This window comes from Geospiza fortis, unplaced genomic scaffold (assembly GCF_000277835.1).
Source record: "Geospiza fortis unplaced genomic scaffold, GeoFor_1.0 scaffold190, whole genome shotgun sequence".
NCBI lineage: Eukaryota > Metazoa > Chordata > Aves > Passeriformes > Thraupidae > Geospiza > Geospiza fortis.
Window position 1 is genome coordinate 120,871 of NW_005054328.1, and position 23,118 is coordinate 143,988.

Sequence of the window (23,118 nt, forward strand, 5' to 3'; positions counted from 1 at the left end):
GTGCTTTTATTAACATCTTTGCTTTAATATGTAGACCCATCACAGCATGTCAGGGACCCTTTCTACAGAGTACTAAGAAAGCAACAGGACAACATCCACAACTGGCTTTCTAAATGATATAAAATAACAGGATGCCCCACTTTAATTAGATAATTAAAACTGTTTCTGCTTTGCTAGATGCCAAGGACACCCAGTTTCTTGGCAACAAACCTCTAATTTTCTTTCTTTGATATCCAGGTCACAGCCATTTGGATTAGAGGCTCATTTCCAGCAGCAGTGCACAGCAGGGGCACACAGCTTCCTGTCCTGCTGTTGGTATCCCCCCTAAGTTCAGCATCTTGCAACTACATTTATAAAAGCTGTTAAATGTTAAAGCCTTTATAAAGGGTGGTTTCTCAATGTTCAGATGACATGTAAGCATATTAAAACATTAGGGAGTCCCGTACAACACCAGCAACCTCTTACATCACCTGCAACAAAGTCTCACCCTGTTCTAGCTAAAGAACATGACTGAAAGGGCTAAAGCAAGAGAGAGAGGAAAACTCTTCTATCCCCAGCTGTCAAGCTTTGAAAATAGGTCTACCACATCCCTGACCATTTGCTGCCATTCCCCCTTATGAGGGAGAGGAACACTATCCTATAAGAGGTCTACCTGCTATCTAGATCAGGTGAGGAAATCACATACCATTACTGAGTGTTTGTCAGCTACCTGGAAGAGAAGCATATAGCCCTGAATGCCTGGACTAGTGCTTTGCCTGAGCTGACATAATTTGAACTGTGGAGCAAACTACAGCCTGAAGATTATCAAATACCATCAATCCATATGTAAGGCACAAGTAGTCTTTCCCAGTCCCACATGAACTGGAAAGGTATAACTGATAGCTGAAGATTTTTAGCTTTTTCACATATTCATAGCTTTGTAGATTTTTGTTTATTGCTGTATGGTTTCTAGTACTTTTCTTGCTGTTTCTCACATTTTAGAATAATAAGCTAGCTCTTTCTAACACATTCTTGAAATTCTGTTTAGCCTTATTCTTAGGAAGAGAATTTCTGACAAGAATATCTGGTTCTCCACCCGAACTTCAGAGACATAACAAATATCCCTCTACTAACTCCAAGGGGCTGATTAAGGCTTGGTTACTCGGGCAACTGATCTCCTACTGGATGTACCTGCTAGATATACTAATTAATTAACCTTATAACAATTGTAGCAATCCTTTATCACACATACAGGTATCCATTTCTGTGCACCTGAAATACATGCTTCATTAAAGATATGCTTTTTACCAGTTGCAAGTTTTTGTCTTTTTATTTTAGGCAACATAACAGCCCATATCTATTTTTGAAAATCAGAGTTTTTATAGGAAAGGCATATAGAGCATGGCACCAAGGGGTAGGTTAGGCAGAAGAAATCACAGAGAGCAGATGGCAGCCACAGTGCTTAACGCACTGTTGGAAGGTGCCCAGCGACTCTAGTTATGAGTGATAGAAGAACCTATAGAGGATAATGACTTTGTCAAGTGCCACCAATTTATTACATGGTATTCCTGAGAACAGCTGAGGTGAATTAGTAGCCATTTACTATTCCTTCTGACATCCCTGAGATCCTGGGTGTAGTGCTGCTGAGGTTGCTGGTGCCTTTTGGGTCGATGTGAACTTGTTCAAAGCTAACCCAAAGCCAACTGGCAGGGTTAGCATAGCACCAAATCCTTGCCAATCAAGCACCCAGCAGGTGTCTCAGCTTATGCTTCCTGCTACACTAACCATCACTTGGGTTTTGGTCAGCTTGGAGCCTGACCAGAACAAAAACTGTTAACACACAAACAGCTTTACAAAGAAGGTACACCAGGTTCTTACAGCAGTACTGGGTAAACACGCCTCCCTCCAGCTACTTTAAGCAAAGGAAAGGTTATAACGATTGTGCCTTCCATGCACTCTTTCATCTGACAAAGCCAGTATATATGACAAGATATTTGTGTTCTTGTGTGCAGCCTACATCCACACCTATATGCATCACCATTTAGCTCTACAAAACATACTCCAAGTTGGATTATTTTTAATTTTAAAAAAACCCCATTGAGCAATTTCATGAAAATAATGCTGCAAAGTGAATTTGGACTGAACTCATAGAGGTTATTCTTCTATTTTATCTTCCAGTAGGGACAGGTGAGATAAACAAAGCAGATTACTGATGACAAATACTTTGGATGTATTTTGGAAATTAAGCTACCTTTTTTTTTACCCCCCAGAGAACAGCCGGGCCCTGTAGAATTGGTATCTCATTTTTACTCAATAGAAGGCTACCTTTTTCTACCAATGAGTATATTAGAATTACTGTTACTGTTTTATGAACTTCTGATGATCATGTAGCAGCCATTTTCAGCATGATCTTCTGTTGAAAAAAAGTGCATAACTACTCCAGGGTCATGGTTTGCATCCGCCATCTTCTCTTGAGCCACTGCTGTCCACATCCAATCATCTGCAACATCCAAGAAACTAAAAAGCACAGAGTAAGTTTAGACAGTCTTGGCAACCCTACTATTCTGCATGTGCAAACTCAGTAATACAGCTTATTGTAGTTGGGACCCAGGTAGGAGTGGTTTCAAACCACAATTTAAGATTTTGGTATGGTTATTTGGGCTATCTTGTGAAGGGAACATTCCAGAGTGATGGCATGTAAGAGAAAATCTAGTCACCAGCTGAAATGCATAAAATTATTACAGTTCTTAACACAAAAAAATCACACAGTTGAGAGTCAGAAAATAAAAAAGGAATTTTTCTTTTAAAAATACAAAATCTTAATGAAGAAAATGTATTAGAAGTAACAGAGTGTCAATTTTTTTAAAAAAGAAAATCTCTGCAGACAATGTTTCAGACTTCACACAAGAAGCTTGTTAACAGGCAGTTTTATTTATTTTAGTACAACTTGCTTTGATCACTTACTTTCAGATAATTATTTTTCCAGTTAATCAGCATCTCTGTCTCATGTTTTGACTTAAAAGGTGCCTATCACCTTAGCATTTGAATAGAAAAGCTTGCTGTTATTTTTATTAAAAGCATGACCTTCTCTATTACTACCCTAGATGCTAAGTCCATAGCACCTTTCCTGTTAACTGTCCACATACAGTTTGAAACATTCTAGCCTACTTGGTTGTGATGTCAGTGAATGGAATTAGAGCTCCTTAGCATCACCTTTCCTTTCTCCAGAGAAAGTTACTTTCTTTACTTCATTATATCCTGTGACAAGTTACCACAAGCCTGTGAGAACAATTTTAATCTCAACTTTTCACTGCTCTTTGGTGGTATTTCATTGACCATTAGCAAGCTGGTACCATGAGATGGCTGCTCAAAAGACTCTGGATTTTCAAACTTCAGCTTTTAATTAATAGGTGTTTTTCTCTCAAATCATCCTGGCAGGAGTCTCTGAGAATGGATGTGGAAAGGAGTTTCTCTAATATTGAAACTCAGACTCCCTTTAATGTAAGATTAAGGCATGCTAACCAAGGAACCTACAGACCATTCTCTTTCTTATCTAAAAAAGAAGTATCTGATTTCACAAAGGTATTAAAAGACTACACATATATACACGTCCACCAAAGAACAATGTCCAGATTTTGTTTTGACTTTTGATTTTGTTTTAAATGTGGTAATGCCTGTGAACCAAAAGACCTTTCAGAAAGACAAAATCAACTGTCGTTGTCCTCCAGCAAAACCTGGAGATCTTCATTCTTCTCTGTCAGTCAGCTTTCTTCACTCTTAGAATCCCGCCCTTTCAGATGCAAGAGCTTCATCAACAGACTGTATATGCTTCTCCCCAGCATAAATCCCATAATGCAAGTTGTCATCCTTTACAGTAGCCCAGGACATTTGCTTGGTGGAGAACCTTGCTGCCCACTCTCCTGCCTTGTTGACAACAATGACACCTCCCAAACCCCCAACTCGTGTCTTCATGTAGTCTAACGCAGTGTCTGCTGCTACCTCTGGTGACATTCCTGAAAAGAAAAACAAAATCACTTCATAGGACCTGTCCTGACAGTTTTTAAATTCTCTTAAAATTTCACCCCTCCCCATGGAACCAGTCAAATCTAACTTCTCTTTCAACTAAATTGGCAAGAAATTTCCAGTCTAACAAAGGATGCATTTTTGGAAAGGCTCTGGACAGTTGTGAAGAGCTGCTATGGTGTGGTACTGCCCCAAGTATTTCTTTACATAGCTTCTGATTTTGATTCAGAATTAGTTTGTTTCAGAATTAGTTAGTTTATTTAATACAAACTAACTCACAAGCTTTATGTTCAAGACACACCATTTCTTATTCCATCATTTGACTAGAAAAAAATTTCAATCTGCAAGGTTTTCATCAAAGGTTTATGACAAGCCAAACCTAAAGCACTTACAATTTGAAAAAACACACATCAAAACAATCAAAAATTTCAGTCATCATCTCTGTTCTAGTTCTACTGGTTGCAACAGAGCTCAAGGCACGTACTACACATTGTCATAATTTATCAAAAGCAGACATCAGCATGACTCTTCCTGAAACTTCTGAAACCATCAGGCAAAATGAGGTCTGAATGTCCTAGACATCAGACAAAGGACCAGCAATGCAACTTTAGCTTTTCTCTACTTGATTTGTATTAACAGGAGTATTTCCTAAATAAATCAAATTTAATAGGTACATCATACACACAGGCCTATAATAGCTGCAAAGTATTTGTTCACTACAATTTTAAATATGCATTCAGGAATGCAATTGGCTTGGCCTAATTACCTTAAGATATAGACCCTCAGTAATGTTATGCAGCTTAGGTTATAGAACAAAACCTGACCTTTATGCCTTCCCTGCAAATTTTGAGTTAAAACTGAAAAAACCAGCAGAGTCAGAATTATTCACAGCACTGGTGACTGACAGGATAAAGCTCCTTACTCTGACGCACGGGTGATACTGTGACTATTCAAGTCAGTGGCACTGTCTTCAAAGGGTCAGTATTTCACTGTTTGATTTTTCACCAAGACAACAGCTGCCACCGTAAGATTGAAATTCCAACAGCTGTTAAGACTGCCAAAGCAATTCGCTCCTGAAACACAGACGTAAATTTTGCAGCATTTGTCCAAAAGAGAATATTTAGTATGTGAATTACCAAATAGCTGAACAGAATTTTGAGGGCTCTGCAGTTGTTCTTACACATGCAACTTCAGCTCACTATTCAAGGGCTCAAAAAGCTATAACAACTTGAGGGTTTTGTTTTCAGTGCCTTCATGGAAATATGTTGGGAGGAGGGGCCGGGGGGAATCTAATTGCTGACGTGTTTGCCTGGCAGCTGAGTTATACTTCTGGGCAGGATGAATGAAGGTAAAGCAAGCATGGACAGGGTGAACAAGTGCAAACAAATGAGACATGAATACATGTGGGTTCATTTTCTTTTTTTTTTTCTACCAATAAACTTTTTAATTTGAGCCTCATTTGCCTTTCAAATTGATTAATCACAAGCCAGATAACTGCTATCAATGCATAAGTCTTGTAATGCAGTTAACTTCAAGCCAGAGAATAAACTGGTTTATACAGTTTAGACAAGAGCTTAGAAAGCTGTTTACAAATTGAATACTTAGAGACATAATTTAGAGAGTAAAGGGAGAGCATAACATGTTAAGAGCTTTGGGAAATAATCTGTAGGTTATATTTTATGCTGAAACTGCCATGTCAGCTATGAGATTTAGAGGAATGCACCCATTATATGCAAACAGCTCTATAAAGCACAACAAAAATATTCACAGCTGTTACTTGTCTCTCTACTTACTGCTTCTCCAATGAAAATGTAAATTGAGTGTTTTCCAACTATTTCCACTTTGGTCGATCTCAAAGCAAGTTACACTGTACTGCCCCAAAGCTATTTTATTTCTAAAAATAATGGTGGTATCTATATTAATGATTCTTGAACTGCATGCAACACAAGTGTGTTGTCTGGCTATGTTTACGGGCTGTAACATAATCAAGGGTTTGGATGACAGACTAAGTCATGAAGGTAAAGCTACAAAGGGTCATCCCACAGTCAGATTGTATTACAGTCACATAAGACATACTGTGTCAGCTGTTTACCACATACCCACCAGTATGTTTAGTACATTTTCCAAAACAAAATGTAAATTGAAATCATGGTTAAAAAGTCTTAAAATAATTTCTGTTGCTGTAATCAGAGTTGTTACAATAGTGACCTTCACAGTTTATTAGAAATGCAATATATTATACTTTCTATTTCAGCTCTAGTTATCTATTTCTAGCCCTCCCTTACTGCTCCCTTAAATGTATCTTATTTTTACTTGTTTTCTTTTTCTTGTTCACAGAATTTTAGTTTATAATTGGGGAAAATGATTAAAGAGAACTTCTGTTAAACAAAGTATACAGTAATGTCTTTCAATGTACACTGATCTAAAGCATGATTCAGTATCAGGCAGCAGAGATAATTCTGTTTACTTTAGCTATTTTAGCTTTATTAATAATTTAATACTTTGTTTTGTTTCTAAAGTTTTTGTTTTAACCCATCCACATACCCCTTAGAGCAACTCCTCTGACAGCTGTTCTAGGATGACAGGATATACACTGAAACCTGTGATTAGGCAAGGTTTCCTATCCTCCTTACTTCAGACTACAGCAAGTTTGGAACATACCTTGCTCCATGTGATAGAGAATCAGTCGGGCTAAGACCACTTTCATAATGCTCTCCCCATGTCCTGTGGTTGAAGTGGCACCAGAATGGTTGTCAGCATAACCTCCACTTCCTTTTCAAAGGGAAAAAAAAAAAAAGAAGGCAATATTCTGTAATATGATTTAAAAGCCCTGCATTGTTTAAAATAGGTACCAAACATTCCTTCCTTTAGGTCCATTAGCTCCATGCATTTCTGAGAGCAAAGTGTCAGAAATGCTTGCTTCTCATTTCTGCACAATATGAAAAGTAAAACAGATGAAAGAGATGAACAACAGTTGGAGCAAGTCAGTTGTCAAACTGAGAGAGAAGACTAGTCAGCTGTTTGTGTACAAGAAGCAGAAGCAGGCCAACACTCCACAGGAATGGGCAAAAATATCTTCCAGAACAGCAAGACGGGTATACTGAAGATCAGCAAGATAGGGTCAGGATGCAGAATGCCAGCTCATATCAATTGAGAAGATATGAAGGAAGAGCTAGTGAGGACATTTGTGAGCCGACCAATTTGAGAGGAACCTACCCTCCACAGCATATAAGAGATTTGAAGAGCATCGGCTCTAGTAAAATTTCAAAGCATGCCTGAAGAATCTTCAAAGTCCTCACCACAAGCAGAGTGTTTCTTCTGTTGAACTCCCCTTCCCTCCCTTTTTTTTTTTTCTCCCATCCTTGTTTTGCGGGCCCATTCCACACCCTGTTCTCTACCAAGCTTCTGCTTGCTCAATACCCATATTTCTAGCACATCTCCTAAGAAAAATATGTCCCAGGAGCTAGGAAGAAACATACCACAGCTTATAAACAAGGTACGGGGGGAGGGGAAAGAGGCCTTAGAAGAGCAATGAGTTTCTTCCCTCCTGTGCTTTCTTGATCAGACCCTTTTAATGGACTCTGAGTAACATGTGGAAAAACACTGCCATATTAAGTCAATACCCTTACCGAAGCCTCTGATGTTTAAAAGCACAGCTGACATTTCTGTATCAAATCATGAAGACACCTAGCAAGACCAAAAGTTGCAAGAAATATGCTCAAAAATGACCAGTTTCACTTCTCCTTCATAAACCCATGTCCCGAATGATAACAACACTGAACATAATCTACACAGGAGGAGGGCATTTGCAGTCAGAAGGCTGCAGCCAGACACAAAACTGAAAACCACAGTCAAAATCCAGAGGATACCAAAATGTCAGCAACTTTGTATGCAAAAGAAAGACAGTTTTATAATTATCATATACTGCCAACAGCAATGCTATTTGAGTTTGGAACATGTTTTACTAAAAGTAATTGTTTTCCAAATCCCAGCTGTATGGTAGAACCCTGAAGCAATCAACTGGCAACTCTGCGGAAAGGATTTCAAGTGTCTCTTTATACTTGGATAAGAAATCTCTTAAAATATTTCCTTTATTCCACACCACGTCTATTAGGTTCTGAGACAGTCTTATCGGGGCTCTCTTAAGAACAGGAATTTACTCAAAGTTGCGAGTCACTTTATAATTCTTGCTCACTAATACAACAAGTAGTAATTGCAATTACACCTACTTCCTTAAGTATTGAGGAAACAGCACCGTAATATGGAGCAGGCTACAGTTTTTGACTTAGTGGAAAGCAGAACCATAAAAAAGGAGAGCTTGATCAGAATCAACAGAAAGGAAACACAGGTGTTCGCAGTGAAGAAAGGACAGAAAAAACAAACTCCCATCCCCGTTGTCCAATTCTTTCTTGCATACCTCCAAGCTGTAAGGAGCTTTAGCTTTGATAGATTTGAATGATAGACCTCCATTTCAGATGGACTAGTATTTATGTTTTGCTTCACTAATGAAAAGGAGAATTGCAATACTTTTTTTTTTTTCTTTCTTTAAATGAGATGCTCCCAAAAAGTGAAAGGCAAGATCCCACACCCCATACCTATGCATGCTGTGTCACCAACACGGCCTATCATTTTATTAGAGAGTCCTCCCGTGGATGTTGCACAAGCCACATTGCCTTCACTGTCTATAGCAACAGCACCGACTGTTCCAAGGTCTCTGCCAAGAAAAACAGTTCATGAATTAGACAGAATTAAAGCATACCTGCCAAAGCACGTTGCCTTTATTTCCCAGGTAGCTTTAAAGATTTCTACAACAGAATTACTACTCATCATGAAGCTATTTTTGCCATGCTTTTCATTACAAAATAACAAGAAACATGCAATAATTCTCACAAGCTTTGTATTTAATAGAGTAGAAAACTCTTTTTTTTAAATCTTTCCCCCATGACTTGTTTACTTTCATAGCATGGAAACTTGGGGAGGGAAAAAACCCGCAAAACAAAAGCACACAGGGCAGAAATATTTCTAGTCATTATAGTTCTGGAGTAGTTTTTTGGCTGACACACAAACTGACACACAACTTTCCCCTAAATGGCAACTCAAAGATGTAACAATTGGCTCCACTGTTTCAACAGGAGGCTAACCGGAATTATTAATGACAATGCACGTAAATGAGTGAATACAGAAAAGGACAGTAATGTTATGCATGCACTGAATCATTTCCTTCCTGTTCCTCCTCTTTCCTTTTCCTTACTCCCCTTAATGTTTGAATGCTATAAAAAAAAGAAAAAGCTTACTTATTTTCCTTTCAACTAGTATTGCTCACAATGCATCATTAAGACATACTTCAGCCTTTGTACTCTGTAGCTACATAATCTTGAGGTTTAAATCACTTGGCCAGTAGACTCTGCTGAAACTGCACATTGGTTTAAAAATCTTCAGGCACTGAAGAAAACAGAAGTCTCAACTATATCTTTATTTCTTCCACATAGAAAAGGCTATATACAATAGCCTGCTAAAAATAGACATGTGTAGTTGTGTATGGAAAAAAAAAAAGCCTGTCGTGACTTATTGTAACAGTTGCTGCACTGAGAAGTGAGATATTACTGAGAAGCAACAGTTTAAATACCCATATATTCCAGTCTTAGCAATTCACGTAGGGACATAAACCAGTATGTGACTAGGCGAAGTATATCAAACCCCCAAAATTATCTAAATCCCCCCACACAGGAAAATAATTTGTAACAATCCTTCAAGGAACTACCCAACAGGCAACTGGAAAAGGAATACCTTTTGAATTTGCCTGGGCATTGATGAGGGTTTCTCTACAGCTGTGCAAAATCTAAGCTAATTAAGTCAGACAAAGTCTTTGTGTACCTTGAAACCCAGAGCCAGTTTCTCAGAGACCCAACTTCCTGTTCCCTCCTGCTTATGTAAAATATCATACTGTCAGTCCCTACACTTCATTCACAGCAATTCCAAGCTGACTGATGAATCATAGGCCTTATAGGCTGCTCTGACATTTATGTAGAGACGGACCTCATCTCAAACTGATATGATGGTGCAGATGGGCTTCCCACCCATCCATCTGTTAGAAGTGATTTGCTGAAAAGAACATTAGTAAATTCAGTACTCCCTTGCACATTCATGTAGCACCCTTCAACCAACTAAAGTTAGATCCTCCTGAGAAACTAAGAAAGATGTATCCAGAGGTATATTTTCTTAGATAAGCATTTACCTTAAGCAACTCTGAAAACAAAAGCACACAGATGACACAGGCAGTAATTACCTGTTTTGGTATGAGAGCAGAACTGGCAATAAATAACAAAGTGAATGTGTCCAACACACCTCATTTGCAGGAGAGCAAATAGACAACTACACTTGATTTCTTACAGTCCCTTTTTTTACTGCTGTAGTTGTAACCTTTCCTTTGATCAACTTCAGAACAAAGAAGATACAAATAAATTTTTTTTTGCATGGCTAGTCAATTCCAAAACATTAACAAAAAAGACAAAACTGCTATCAAATTATAACCATCTCTCTATTTTTAGTTATTGACAGTAGCAAGAACCTCAACAAGTACCTGTGGTGTACCAGAAGAGGCTATTAGGGATTTTTTCAATCAATAACTATTCCTATATACTGCATATAGGAATAATATATACTGTGATACAGAATGTATTATTTGGATTTGTTCATTTCCTTTTGTCTAAATCTTTCATTATCCAATACCCATGAAGTGACATGTACTTACACCACCCCTGTTTAACTAACGAGTTACCTGCTATTTTGTCTCCCAGCCCTGCATCAGAGTGGGGTTTTCTGTTTATTGTTGTTAGGGCCCTTGTTAGTTAATACCTCCTCCAGTTACTCTAGCAGTGCGATTCCCAGTGGGGCTAGGAGCCCATTTACTACCTTACAGCCAGACTCAACATCCTTTCTGTGGGATTCTCAGGCAAACTCCAGTAATTCTCAACAAAGTCTTTGCAGCGTGCAGATAAATCAAATCACACCTTCTTCTCAGCAAAAGGTGTGCAAGATTGAATGTTCCACACACAGTGGAATCCTAAGCTTTCAGCGTAAATCAATGCAAGCTGCTAACCAGCAGAGGAGAAAGGTATCTCTTGTGGAGACACCAGACTTTACCTGCAAAGCCTATGAAACCTCAGGGTTTCTAACACTGTGAGGATCAGGGGACCGGAAGTAAAATACACACCAACCTTCAAATTCCCAGTATGATCTGGTATTATGTTGCCTCTGACTAACACTACTTCACCTTCTGTCTGTTCGCCTCAGGCAAGTTTCTGCATAATCACTGTGGACATAACAGGGAAAAAGAACATTCCACGTGTGATACAGAATGAAATGGGTTTGCATTAAAAAAGACTTGTTTCCAACTTTGTGAGTTTGTGCTGATGTTTTGGTTTTCAGAAAAAGAACAGCATGGCCAAGACAAGAAAAAGTCTTCAGCCTTTCAGAAATACACAAGCTTTTTACTATCAGATATTCCAGAAGAAGTCCATGCTGAAACTGAAGATGCCTAACACTGTTTTCAGAAAACAAACAAACAAACAAACAAAAAAAAAAGTAAAAGTGAAGCAGTTATGAGGAATGAATGAAGATCTAAATGCCATGCTATTCCAACTGCTATGTTCAAGAGAACAAGAGACAGTGGTGGTTACACCATCCTCAAAATTCTTCACAATCAACGATAATACCACGCAGTCCTTGGACAGACCACAGATCAAAAGAAAACTCGTGTTGGATACAAAACAAACTATGACCAAGACCTTATGGTCAAGGAACAACATCACTTGGTTTACAAGACCATATTCATGCTTGTCTCATTACTTTGTTTTTTCCTTCCAGCAATTTACTGAAAGTAACATACAGGTTGTAATTTATAGCCTCGATTCATGGACTTTAATTAACATGCTCACAGAAGAAATTTCCTCCTTCTGATCTACAAATTCAGTTTTGCTCCTGTCATTACTCCTGTTTCACAAAACAGATGAACAGCACATAATACAGCATTTATGTAATGTAATACAGTGTTTTCCTGCACCACAATCATGGATGAACAAATGGAAGCTCAAAACAATTAAGTGACTATGCCTACCTCAAAGGCACAGAAATCATTCTTGACATCTGATGTTTTTCATTCCTTTACTGTCCCCCTCACCTTCCCTTGTAGTTTATATGAGACTGGCTTGTTTTCCAAATGACGTTCATTTTGCTGTTGGGCATCCAGCAGCATCTCTCTTCCCACCCACCACTAAACTTGGTCATTTTTTTAAATTCCTTTTCATAACCAACAGGCACAATTACCACTCAGAAGGAATTGCTGGTCAAACTCTGATGTTGTTTAACTATCTAATCAAATTTAAAAACAAATCTGATCATCTACTTAATACTTAACCAAGATCACCTTTCTTAGGTTTTCAGGGCTTTTTTTATTTACTTGCTTTAGTATGTGCACTGATTTTTAAAAACCAGTTCCTCCACAGAAAAAGCTATACAAAATAATACCTGCTGTGTGTTAAAGCTACTCTATGTACCTCTCTAACTGATGATTTTAAGAGCAGTAACAAGTTCTAACTTTGTTCTCCAATAAAGCCACAAAACCTATGCTATTGTCAAAGTGACCAATAATCATCTTAAGCAGCAACAAGTTTCATCAAGTTTGTTCCAGTCATTTAAGTTTAAGCAAATTCATTGAAAACTTTGTTTTCTACTGCTTTCAAGAAAGACATACTGTAAAGACTGTATCAAGCCACATAACATTTGGAATACAGGCCTTTGAGGTTTGTGTTTATTTGTTTGGGGTTTTGTTTTTCTTGGTCACTTTGTTCGTTCAGGGGTTTTTGGTTTCTTTTGAGTTTTTTTGTAACCAGATAGCCCAAAGTAAATTACCCAAATTTGAAAATAAAATATATTTTACCTACTTCTGAAACTCTTCAGGGTTGCAATCTGGCTCAAGGTTCTTCTTCCATCTCTCCCGAGATCTCTCAGTTATGAGTTTCTCCCCTGGAATTTCAGGAATACCCATGGCCTGAGCAAACAGGTGTGCACCATGGTCAGTCAGCAGCATGTGCTTTGTCTGCAGAAAGACAAGAGATTCATTGACAAACCTTATTTTGTCTTGTACTGAGCAATTTTGTATAACTGCTTTTTAGAAGTATCCACAAAAAGGAAATTACAAATTTTATTTTAAAAATTTCTAAACTTCTGTCCATATCCCCTTCCACTATAGCTGAAGAAGCTTTCAGTTCTCCAGACCACAAAGTTTAACCATCAATAGAAAAGAATTGTACTTATCTATTTAACACTTACTATAATGGGAGAAAGAAAATTGGTAAATTTGTTCTTTAGCTAATTTGTATGCAACTGCTTTGTACTGTTTCAAATGAATCACCAAATTACTACATAACTAACTGTTTTGTCCAGTTAACTAAGAGATTTAGAAGGCTTTTATTCAAAAGACTGCTAAATAAATTCCTGTTTAAAGGCATTACACCTAGTAAAATAACCTACAAATGTAAATAGCATACAACTAAAATGTCCCTTAAATTTCATTTAAAGTATTTCCTTCAACAAGCTGCTATTCTTATTAAGTCAGAGGATCAAATTTAAGAACAGAATACTTTCTAATGGATTTGACCAAGAAATGTTTACTTTCTTCTAACAATACTTGAAAGTTCTATTTTGATTTCTATATTTACAAAGCACTCCAAACCAGATTTTAATTCAACAACCTTAGTTAATTCCATGCTTTAAAGTCTGTAGAGCTCAGTTAATTCATATTTTAGAGAAGCTTGCCAGATAAATTTGTTTAATTAATCCTTATACTTTAGTAGTAGCTCTGAGCTCTGAAATCTGATTTTATTTTTTTGTTGTTTTAATGTGTCAAAAAGTAAGCAGTTTCTTGCACAATTACACAGCTGTCAATTGCTCATCAGAGCCTGGGAAGGTTTTAGAGAAGTGGTGGTCTGACTATACAGCACAGAACAATTTCAGAGCAGAGCACTTAAACTACAGCCAGCCTTTGTGTCCCTGCAGCAGCACAGGACACCAGAGCAGCCGAGGTGCAAACAGAACCATGATGCTGGAGGCAGCAGCCCTGCAGAGCCTTGCAAAGCACCCACATGGCACAGAGCCAGCTCTGAGCCAGAAGTAAGGACAGCAAAGGTTGGGTATTTCTGTACCATGCTACATTCTGGAGGGCATTTACAGCCTCAAAACTTCAGGTTAAGATGCTGCAGACCATCACCTGCTGTAGATTTCTAAAGCAATGACAAGTAATCACTACCATGACCAACACATAGCACTGCATTGTTTTAAAGGATTCCAGACAAACCTCTTCCCAAGTCAGAGACACTGACCTCTACTTAAGCCTATTACAGCCTCTGCATTAAGCCCTTTGGACAGGGACAGAGGACAACACTTTAGAAACATTTCTGATGTTGCAGCCCCGACATCAAACATTTTTGAAAATTTAAATGCCTTTTTAATTAATCTTTAATTCATGAGAGCATTGCTTTAGGGAATACTAAGGGTGACAAGAAGAAGTCCCCTGTATATGTGAAAGGGGACATTGGGCTTGCATGCTGAGTGCTGTTCCCATATTACCAGACGATGTAAGACCAACCTATTTCTGACAAAATTAATGAGCAGTGTTCCTCGACTTGAAAGCCAACTTCTTTGTGCAATACTGCCCCCCTCTGCCACTGCACCCACAAAAAGCACACAATACAATTTTCAAAATAGGTTTGGTTTTTATTTGTGGGTTTGGGTTGGCGTTTTTTTTTTGGTTTGGTGGGTTTTTGTAGGAAATTTGAAATTGGCTTTAGTCTTGATCTGTACCAGAAGGCTGTGTCCTCCATCCCTTGCTTTCTTCAGCAACTAAGACTATAGCATCCTTTAAATAAGTCTTAAAAATATAAAGTTTTATTATAAAAAGTAGAAGTTATTTCTAAAAACTTTTTCATAGGATTCCATCCCATATGCAGATTTGCATAATATATGCACCTTCCTAGGCTACACAAACAAGAAATACTTGCATATTGATAAATAAACTTCTACGATAGGACTTAGTGTTTGGGTTTTCTTTTTCCCTTCTTTTTCAGTCCTCACTGAAAAGATGATGTCTTAAGGTGATTTTAATCATTCTCTTCAACAGATGTTGTCAATCAAAAGAGCTAGTAGAACACTGTCAAACAATGCAAAAGCACATTTTTCTGTCTCATTCTTCTAGTTTCATTAATATGTTTGCTAATATAAAGTGCATACTTTTTCTGGAAGACGTTTACATAAAGTAATCTAAAAGGACAAGAAAAGGGTTCAACAAATCTCACAAATAAGCAACAAAAGCTGGAACTTTTAGCTAATTTCACTGGAAATGGGGAAAATACCCCAAATTTCTGCTGGGCCTTAAGTTCAGACCATCACAATTCTTCATTTAAAAATTCTGCAAGCACAGAAAAAAAACCCTGGCCTTTTGCCTCAAGAAGTCTGTCTTCTAAGCTAAATTGTCTTTTGCCTAATGTAAAGTCCTGCACAATAAGAGTAGGGGAAAATGTACATAGCTTACATACACCAATGAATTAGTGCTCTAATGTTCATGAGAAGCCCACCTAATGAAGTTTTGGAGCTGAGAAGGGTTACACGCCCCAAATTTAAAAAAAAAATCAATGTATCATTCTATTTATGTTCAATACAAACAGGAATAATTCAACAGAAATTTAAGTGCTTTTTCAAGATTGTGTTACATTAGTAAATGCACTAAAAGTCTTCCACCTCTAGAAGCTCCTGTGAACAACAGTACAGTAAATCATGAATGGAAATTATTCTGCTCTCCTTTTTTCTACTTCATGAATTTGGACAAGTTTGAGCCCAGTGGGAAAGTGAAAGCCAAAAAGGACAGCGTGTTGCAACAACAACCTAGAGGAGCTATTCTGGCCACCAGATGGAGCCCACACTGTTCCATAATAGGATAGAAATACAATTACAAGCAGACGTACAGGGTGGTTTTGGTTGGTTTGTTTGTTTTTGGGAGCCGCATGTTTCAAAATTCTTTATGGTACTGAGGCACTCAAAAACCACTGGGAATTATGCACATAGACTTAAGACCCCAGAAAAACTACCCTTATTACCCCCAAGTCTCACAGTTAAAAATGCTTTTTAATCAAGCACAGTAAAACAGACACACTGAGAAATGTACTATGAAATACCCTGGGTTGGAGTCCCACAATTCCTGTCCAAGACGAACAGAGGGGCAACAATGAGCAGAAGAGCAACATCAGCTGGTATTCCCATTTATGGGAGATGGAGAAGCAGAGAAACTCATCTCAAGATAGATCAAGCAATTTAGGCCAACATTTACATTTGAAATTTATCATCATGCACACATATTTTTTTGCATCTTGGCAAAGAGTAATGCCTGTACCACAAAACGTCATGGTGTTAGGGCTACACCATTATACTTGGTCCTGTACAGTGGGATTGTATGATTTCATTTCAAATTTAGCCTCAACACTTTTAAACACCAGAAGCACAACGCAATGACAAGAAAGACTTTGTAATAGACATGACAGAGGAGAGGGTTTTCTCTTTGTTGGTTTGGGGTTTTCTCTTTAATTTTTAAAACACACTTTGCAAAGTTATATTCTCAAAATCCAACAGTGCCACTTTGACTTTATTCTTGTTGAATAAAATAGGAATTTTTCATAGACAAGCCAACAAATAAAATAAATCAGTGATTCTGGAATAAGAAGTAAACAATAGGCATTAAAATAAGTTCTCTACAGAAGAAAATAAAATAAAATGCAACATTCACCTTAACAAGCTAGAGATATCTCTCCCCTGACCCTTCATCTATATTCTCAAATTTTGTCTTGTGAAGCTGTCTACCACCTATACTCATTCACTGATCTAGTTAATAACAAAAAAATTCTGTATGAAGGAAAAAAACTTACTCATCACAAGTTTTAACATTGCTTTCTAGTAGACATACATTTCACTGAAGTATTTATATTCAATATGCTAGTGAAATGTTCTGATCTTAAAAGCAGAACTATCTTTCAATTAAGGACACAAAAAAATTCTATCTGCTTTGGAGGCCATTAAGGACAAGACAAATGTCAATCATCTTTATAGATCACCAAAACAGGTTTTGTTCCCCCAAAAGCAACTTTGAAAGGTTAAAGAAACATATGTCTTTATTAATAAGCGTTTTTATAAATATGAACCTTTTCAACAATAGGGCAGCTGTACTAGTAGGATGAAATTATAAACTCCAAAGACGGAACAAACTTTTTGATCACTGTCACAGTCTTGTAATAGTAACACAGACACAGACATCATCAGATATGCACCATATCTGAAAAATAAGAGAAGTCTGCGGTAGCAAATATTAGATGGACTTCCTAGTGGAGTAAGGTGGGATTGATCTTATATAGAAGGCCAAGTAATTTACTGCCATGATAAATTTGATTATCTTGGAAAAAACCTGTCAGCACCACATAGAGCTAATGTTATCTTCTACTGGTGGAAGATTACAACTGTACTGGTGCTACCACCTGATCAGGTCACAGTGGAGAAGGCTACCCAGAACAACAAAGGAGTGCATTACATAGCCAAATATGTAACTGGGTCATTCAATTCAGTTCCATGAACATTCATTTCCATGAACTCAGTTCCAAAGTGAACAGTGTATTACCTAACTTTAATCTTGCAAGATCAAGCACAAAACTCAGTGACAACATAAAAGCTCTTCAAAAAACAAGTGAAAAACAACAAAAAAACCCCCTTGAATACCAGCAGTGGAACTACAGGAGACCAACATGTATAACTCAAGTTATGTTTCCTTAGAATGCTATTGTTTATAAATATTTCTCAAAACCCCTTAGGGTAAGTGCTTCATAGTCATGACCATAGTTTCCAAACACTCCAATCCATTTTTCCCTTCCTTGCTGCTTTAAAGCACTACACAAACACCATCACTGAGGTGTATCAATATACTGGATGAAGTTCAAAGGAAAAGAAAATGCTTCATACTCAAGTAGATAATCAGCATACCTTTTCCATAACAAGTCGAGCAAGTTTTATTGGGTTTGCTATGCACTTAACTGCAGACACTGCTCCAGAGTCTAAATTTTTTCCATCCATGATAATGGCATCCATTTCTACTTCACCTTTTTCATTTAGAACAGATCCACAACCTAAAGACAAATAAAAAATAGTAGGGGGCGAGAGAAAAAGAAGAAAGTCATTAAGAGCTAACCACCCAGGTGATTCAATTATAAGCTCTCAGCAAGCAGCCTTTCTCTTTCCCACTTTGCTGACTTACCGAAAGTATCTCCCAAATACAAAAAACCCAGCAGAAACACTGCTGAGTACAACCACAAAATCCAGCCACTAACAGAAGTCTCACAGAGTACAACATCTATTTTAAAACTGAGTTTTACTTTTTTATAAGACGAAAAACACACTTCCAATCCCATCCAAATTATATACTTGGTATTAAAGTTAGATGAACAAACCATCATGAACAGAATTCTTTATTCCCCAGATCCCTTTTAAGTGTACTGTTTTGCCTTTGCAGTTCTTCCAAGAGGATACAACACCACCCAAAGAAATAGTATAGTGTTTGACCCTATCAACAGATGAACACCACACAGCACTCCAAGAAACCGCCAAAATTAATGGAGCAGATTAAGTGTCCCCTCACTACTGTAGCAAAGGCTTGAAATCACAAGTTCTTCCATCACCAAATAAAAAGAGTATATAAAGTAATTTTATAAACTAAAAGTTAAGTAACAAAACATCAGGTAGTTATCTTCTTCTATAATTATCAGTGCTATCACTAACATAATTGAAAATTAATGACATACAAAATGAGACAATGCAAATAGGGTGGTTTTTTAAATAATGCCAATAATTGCACCACAGAGGAATAAGAGCTTGTAAATCATCAAGTGCACAAGCCTTGCTAATACAGATGGTGAAGACTAAATCTGAAAAGTAAAAAACAAATCAAAACATGGCAGATGTACACAGTACCTCAGGTAAAAAGACCTGTGCACTATACATAACTAATCCAGCAGGGCTTTTCTCCTTCCTGTTACATCAACATTAAAGCAGTCCAGAAACCACTGTTAATAATTGACATAAAACTTTTATACCAAAGTACTTCAGACCAGAATATATGCAATTAAATCCCCTGTGACAAAAGGCAGCTAAATCCTGTAATCCTCCTCTTGGAATCTCAAAAGTGCCCCTGCCACATACAGACACACCCCCAAAAGTTATTTTTTACCTGTCTCCAGCTAATTAAATTTTTCCACAGTTAAGTCCTGCATCATTCACAATATGTTAACTTCTAGACTGATCTGTAAAGAGCTTACAGGTTAATTGCCTTGTGCCACCCACGTGAACATCATTCTTCCAGCTTTTCCTTATGCTGGTAAGGAATTGTTTTCTCAGATAAACCCTGCCATTCTCTTTTAACATCCTTTGACAGGGTAGGCTTTCTAACCCATGATCACAAAATTCCCACTAGAACTAGGGTACCCCTTTCCCAAGCATCACTGACCAGAACCATGCTCCAGGGGAAACTCAACAAGGCCCCTTCATCACCACATTAAGAGTACCCCATGTCTACTGGACATATCTCAGAGGATACACTTTAGGATTTTCTAAAATTTGCTGAGCAGAAAACAGTTGCAGACAGTTTCTGTAATCAAAGGCAGCTTTCTAAACAAGTCTCCTTTTACAGGTGGTTAAGAGAGACCACCAGTAGGTGCCTTCTAAGAACAATTCATCCCACTTGCCATTGACTCACAGAAAGGCCTGGGCTGGAAAGAACCTTGAAGATCACCTAGTTCCAACCCCTTTCCACAGGCAGGGATGCCACCCACTACATCAGGTTGCTCAGGGCCTGATCCAACCTGGCCTTGAACGCTTGCAGGGATGGGGCATCCACAACTCCTCCAGCTCTGAGAGCTGTACAGCCAACTTTTCTCATTCCACTAGTCACCATGAAAGTCTGTACAGGAGGGCAAAGCTAATTACTGAACCTCAAGTGATCTCAGGTACCATGAAACCTCCTTCTGTGGTTACAGGCTGCCTTTTCACCTGCTTTCCAAAGCAATGGGTAAGGACAACCAGCCACTGAGGCAATGGTATCCATTGGCAGTAGTGCTGAAAAAATAAAGTTTCTGGCTTCTTATTAAGCAAAGGGCTAGGAAGCAGAAAGAGACAGAAAACAGAAGACAGAAAATCTAGGAGGAGACAAATAATCAACATGTCTGACATTACCCTAATCACAGCTGGGATACTGAGAGGAGTACTCCAACTCCCTCTATTTGTGGATAGACAGATCTGTCCTCTGTCCTGCAAAGGCTGCATAGGAGAGAGTGTGCAAGGACCAATAGGGTGCCAGTTCTTACACCTGGAGTACTCATGCCAAGCTGGTTCATACTGTAGCCAAAGAGATCACACAGAAATATAACCACAGCACAAGCAGAACTTGATTACTTTATTAAGCTGCACAAGTCACTAAAATGGTAATTTTATACACCAGTATAGCTTCTGAGCCCTTGCACCAAGCCTACATCAAGATGACCTTATACAGCATGGCTACACCCTATCAAGCAAAAAAAGGACATAACTTGATTGTTCTGCCCATTCTTCCCCATCTTTATTGTTGTTTCTTTGTTTGCCTAGAAAATATTACAGCAAAACTGATTTTATCCTTTTATCAAGATAAATACTACACAATGAGTTTTAAACAGCTACTCCAATCAGGGTCATTTTCACATAGCTTTCAGCTCATTTTTGCCAGATTCTGAGAGCAGCTGTATCTAATGAGCATCGACACAATTAGATATATCTGTAACAGACTACTTGCCACTACCTGAACAATGGGTGAAGGCTCAAGTCCAGTTAAGTAAAAGCTAAATGACAGCACGCCACCCTGATGCTAACTATTTAAAAGCACACACTACACCTTCAAGTCCACTTCATAATTTCAGCATGAATGCTCTAAAAATCAAAATGTTCAACCCAAGTCAATAACAAAACAATGAAAGTTTCATATTAAATAAAAGCTGCTCTTGACTGCAAGGTGAGATGGAACAAATGAACCTCTGCAAACTAACTGAGCACATAACAAATAGCTATGTTACCTAAGATACTAAGCACCTACATTTCATTCCATGTGCTTTTCTGACATACCACGGCAGGAGTGGGGAAATATTTTTGCTGAAATTCATAAAAATAATAAACTTGAGGTCCTAGGAAGAGGAGAAAGTATTTGATTACTACCACTAACATTAATTCACATTACTGATTAGGAAATCCAGTTACAAACCCTTACTATAGGAAGGTATAGATTTACAACTGATACACCATTATTGCATTGCTTCTCTAGTATTATTTACAAAGTAACTAATCGCAAGCATTAATGAATAGAAAACCACCTAAAATCCCCATCAACAGTATTTCTGTGGCAATAGGCAAAGGTCAAGTACTCAGGATTAAAAACAAGGCTGCAAGGTATATCCAAGAGCCTTAAAGAGACACATTAACTTAACACATATTCTGTAAGAGTTCATGTGTTAAAACTGGATATACATAGCACAGTAACAAAAGATTTACAGAAATGTAAAACAGCCCCACACAAATTAAGTGGCAGATACATAACACTGAAGAATGGCAAAAGCATAACTCATCTTCCTAAGTGTACCATGAGAAACTACAGTACATACCACACTGAGAAACCACCTATTTTGTGACACTAGTATTTACTCCACTGCAATGTACATAAATCAATAATAATGCAACAGTAATAATACAAGCCAGGATTTTCAGAAGCATCAGGGCAAAACATTTGAAATATAACGTGATTCTAAGTCCACTTAAGTCTTAGAAAAATTACCTGCATTAAAATGAGGATCATCTTCCATTGACCGTACTGCCTCCTCAACTGCATCTACGGCACTGCCTCCCTGCTTCAGGAGAGCGTAACCTCGCAGAGCAGCTCTGACAACACCAGCACGGCATCCCTCTTCTCGCTCTCTGAAGATCCGGCCAGCTCCACCATGCACCACGATGACAGGCTTCATCCTGCCAAGTTCCTCCTCTGGTTTTCAGCTGTGCACACAGGTCAGTAGATGGGAAGGAAAAGTCTTTTGCATGTGGTTCTTTCTACAAGGAGAGTGGCTGCTGGTTAGGTAACACATACGGGTAGTTTGCTACAATTTTACCTTCTGGGAAGCCAGGTATTCACATGGAGGAGCTCCTAATACAGTCTGGACGAGGCCCCATGCAGCTTGGTGCAACTCCTGAGGCCAGCCCGGCTTTGAGGAATGGTCTGGGTCAAGTGGCACAGCAAGGGCCCCTTTCAGGCTAAGTTACTCTACAACCTGGTTGTTTAGTATGAATTTTGTCTGGTAATAATAAATTACGTGGGAATAAGCATTTGAGTAACCCTTGAACCTGCCAACTGCTCTTTGTTTTAGATGGGTAGCCTGTTGTCAGAGTAGAGTAATATCACCAGCAATAAAGAAAGGCAACTGACCTGACCCGAGTTAAAGGCTTACCCAGCTCAACCACCTGGTTCCCGACCTCTGACCTCTTGCTATACTTTGAACTTCGAGCAGGAAAACAAGGTTTTCATTCACACCTGGCAGCCAACACCGCGTTGTTACCGCTCATGGCCTCCGGCGAGCACAAACCATTGTTGATAGCTGCTACACATCTTTGGGGATGCAAATCACGGGTTTAGCTTCCAGAAAAAGGCAAAGAAGCAGCAGCTAACTCATCTCCCGCAGAAATCTGGGGCACTTGCCAGAGAAAACTCCCCTCGTGAAAAGTTTCTCGGGGACGGCTATTTTTGGAGGCTGTGAAGAACAGAATCCAACAGCCTTTCCTCTCATCATACAAGCAAACCCTTCCGACAGAGCCTCCCGCACTCCTCCGATCCCTCGCACTCCGGCTGCCCCAGGGGAGGCAGCCCGGGTCGGCAGCAGGCGGGGAGCAGAGGAAATCCCAGCCGGGGCCGCTGAGGGGCACATCATCCCGTAAGCAAGGCCGTTCAGGATTTTATTTCAGCCAGCA

General features: G+C 38.5%; 1 protein-coding gene across 2 annotated transcripts in view; it reads right to left on the reverse strand.

The window, feature by feature from the left end:
• Nucleotides 1-2,613: 2,613 nt before the first annotated feature.
• The window catches only part of ASRGL1 (asparaginase and isoaspartyl peptidase 1), a 21,035-nt gene continuing 530 nt past the window's right edge, over nucleotides 2,614-23,118 (reverse strand). The window contains exons 2-7 of one of the 2 annotated variants that reach the window (XM_031057196.1): nucleotides 21,938-22,206; nucleotides 18,076-18,218; nucleotides 12,945-13,099; nucleotides 8,598-8,716; nucleotides 6,664-6,774; nucleotides 2,614-3,992 (exon numbers count right to left, since the gene is read on the reverse strand). In XM_031057196.1, the coding sequence (XP_030913056.1) occupies nucleotides 3,757-3,992; nucleotides 6,664-6,774; nucleotides 8,598-8,716; nucleotides 12,945-13,099; nucleotides 18,076-18,218; nucleotides 21,938-22,124 (951 nt within the window). In that variant the 5' untranslated portion in view covers nucleotides 22,125-22,206 and the 3' untranslated portion in view covers nucleotides 2,614-3,756. Of the gene's footprint in view, nucleotides 3,993-6,663; nucleotides 6,775-8,597; nucleotides 8,717-12,944; nucleotides 13,100-18,075; nucleotides 18,219-21,937; nucleotides 22,256-23,118 lie in introns of those variants that run through there. The other variant, XM_031057195.1, reaches the window with a different exon arrangement.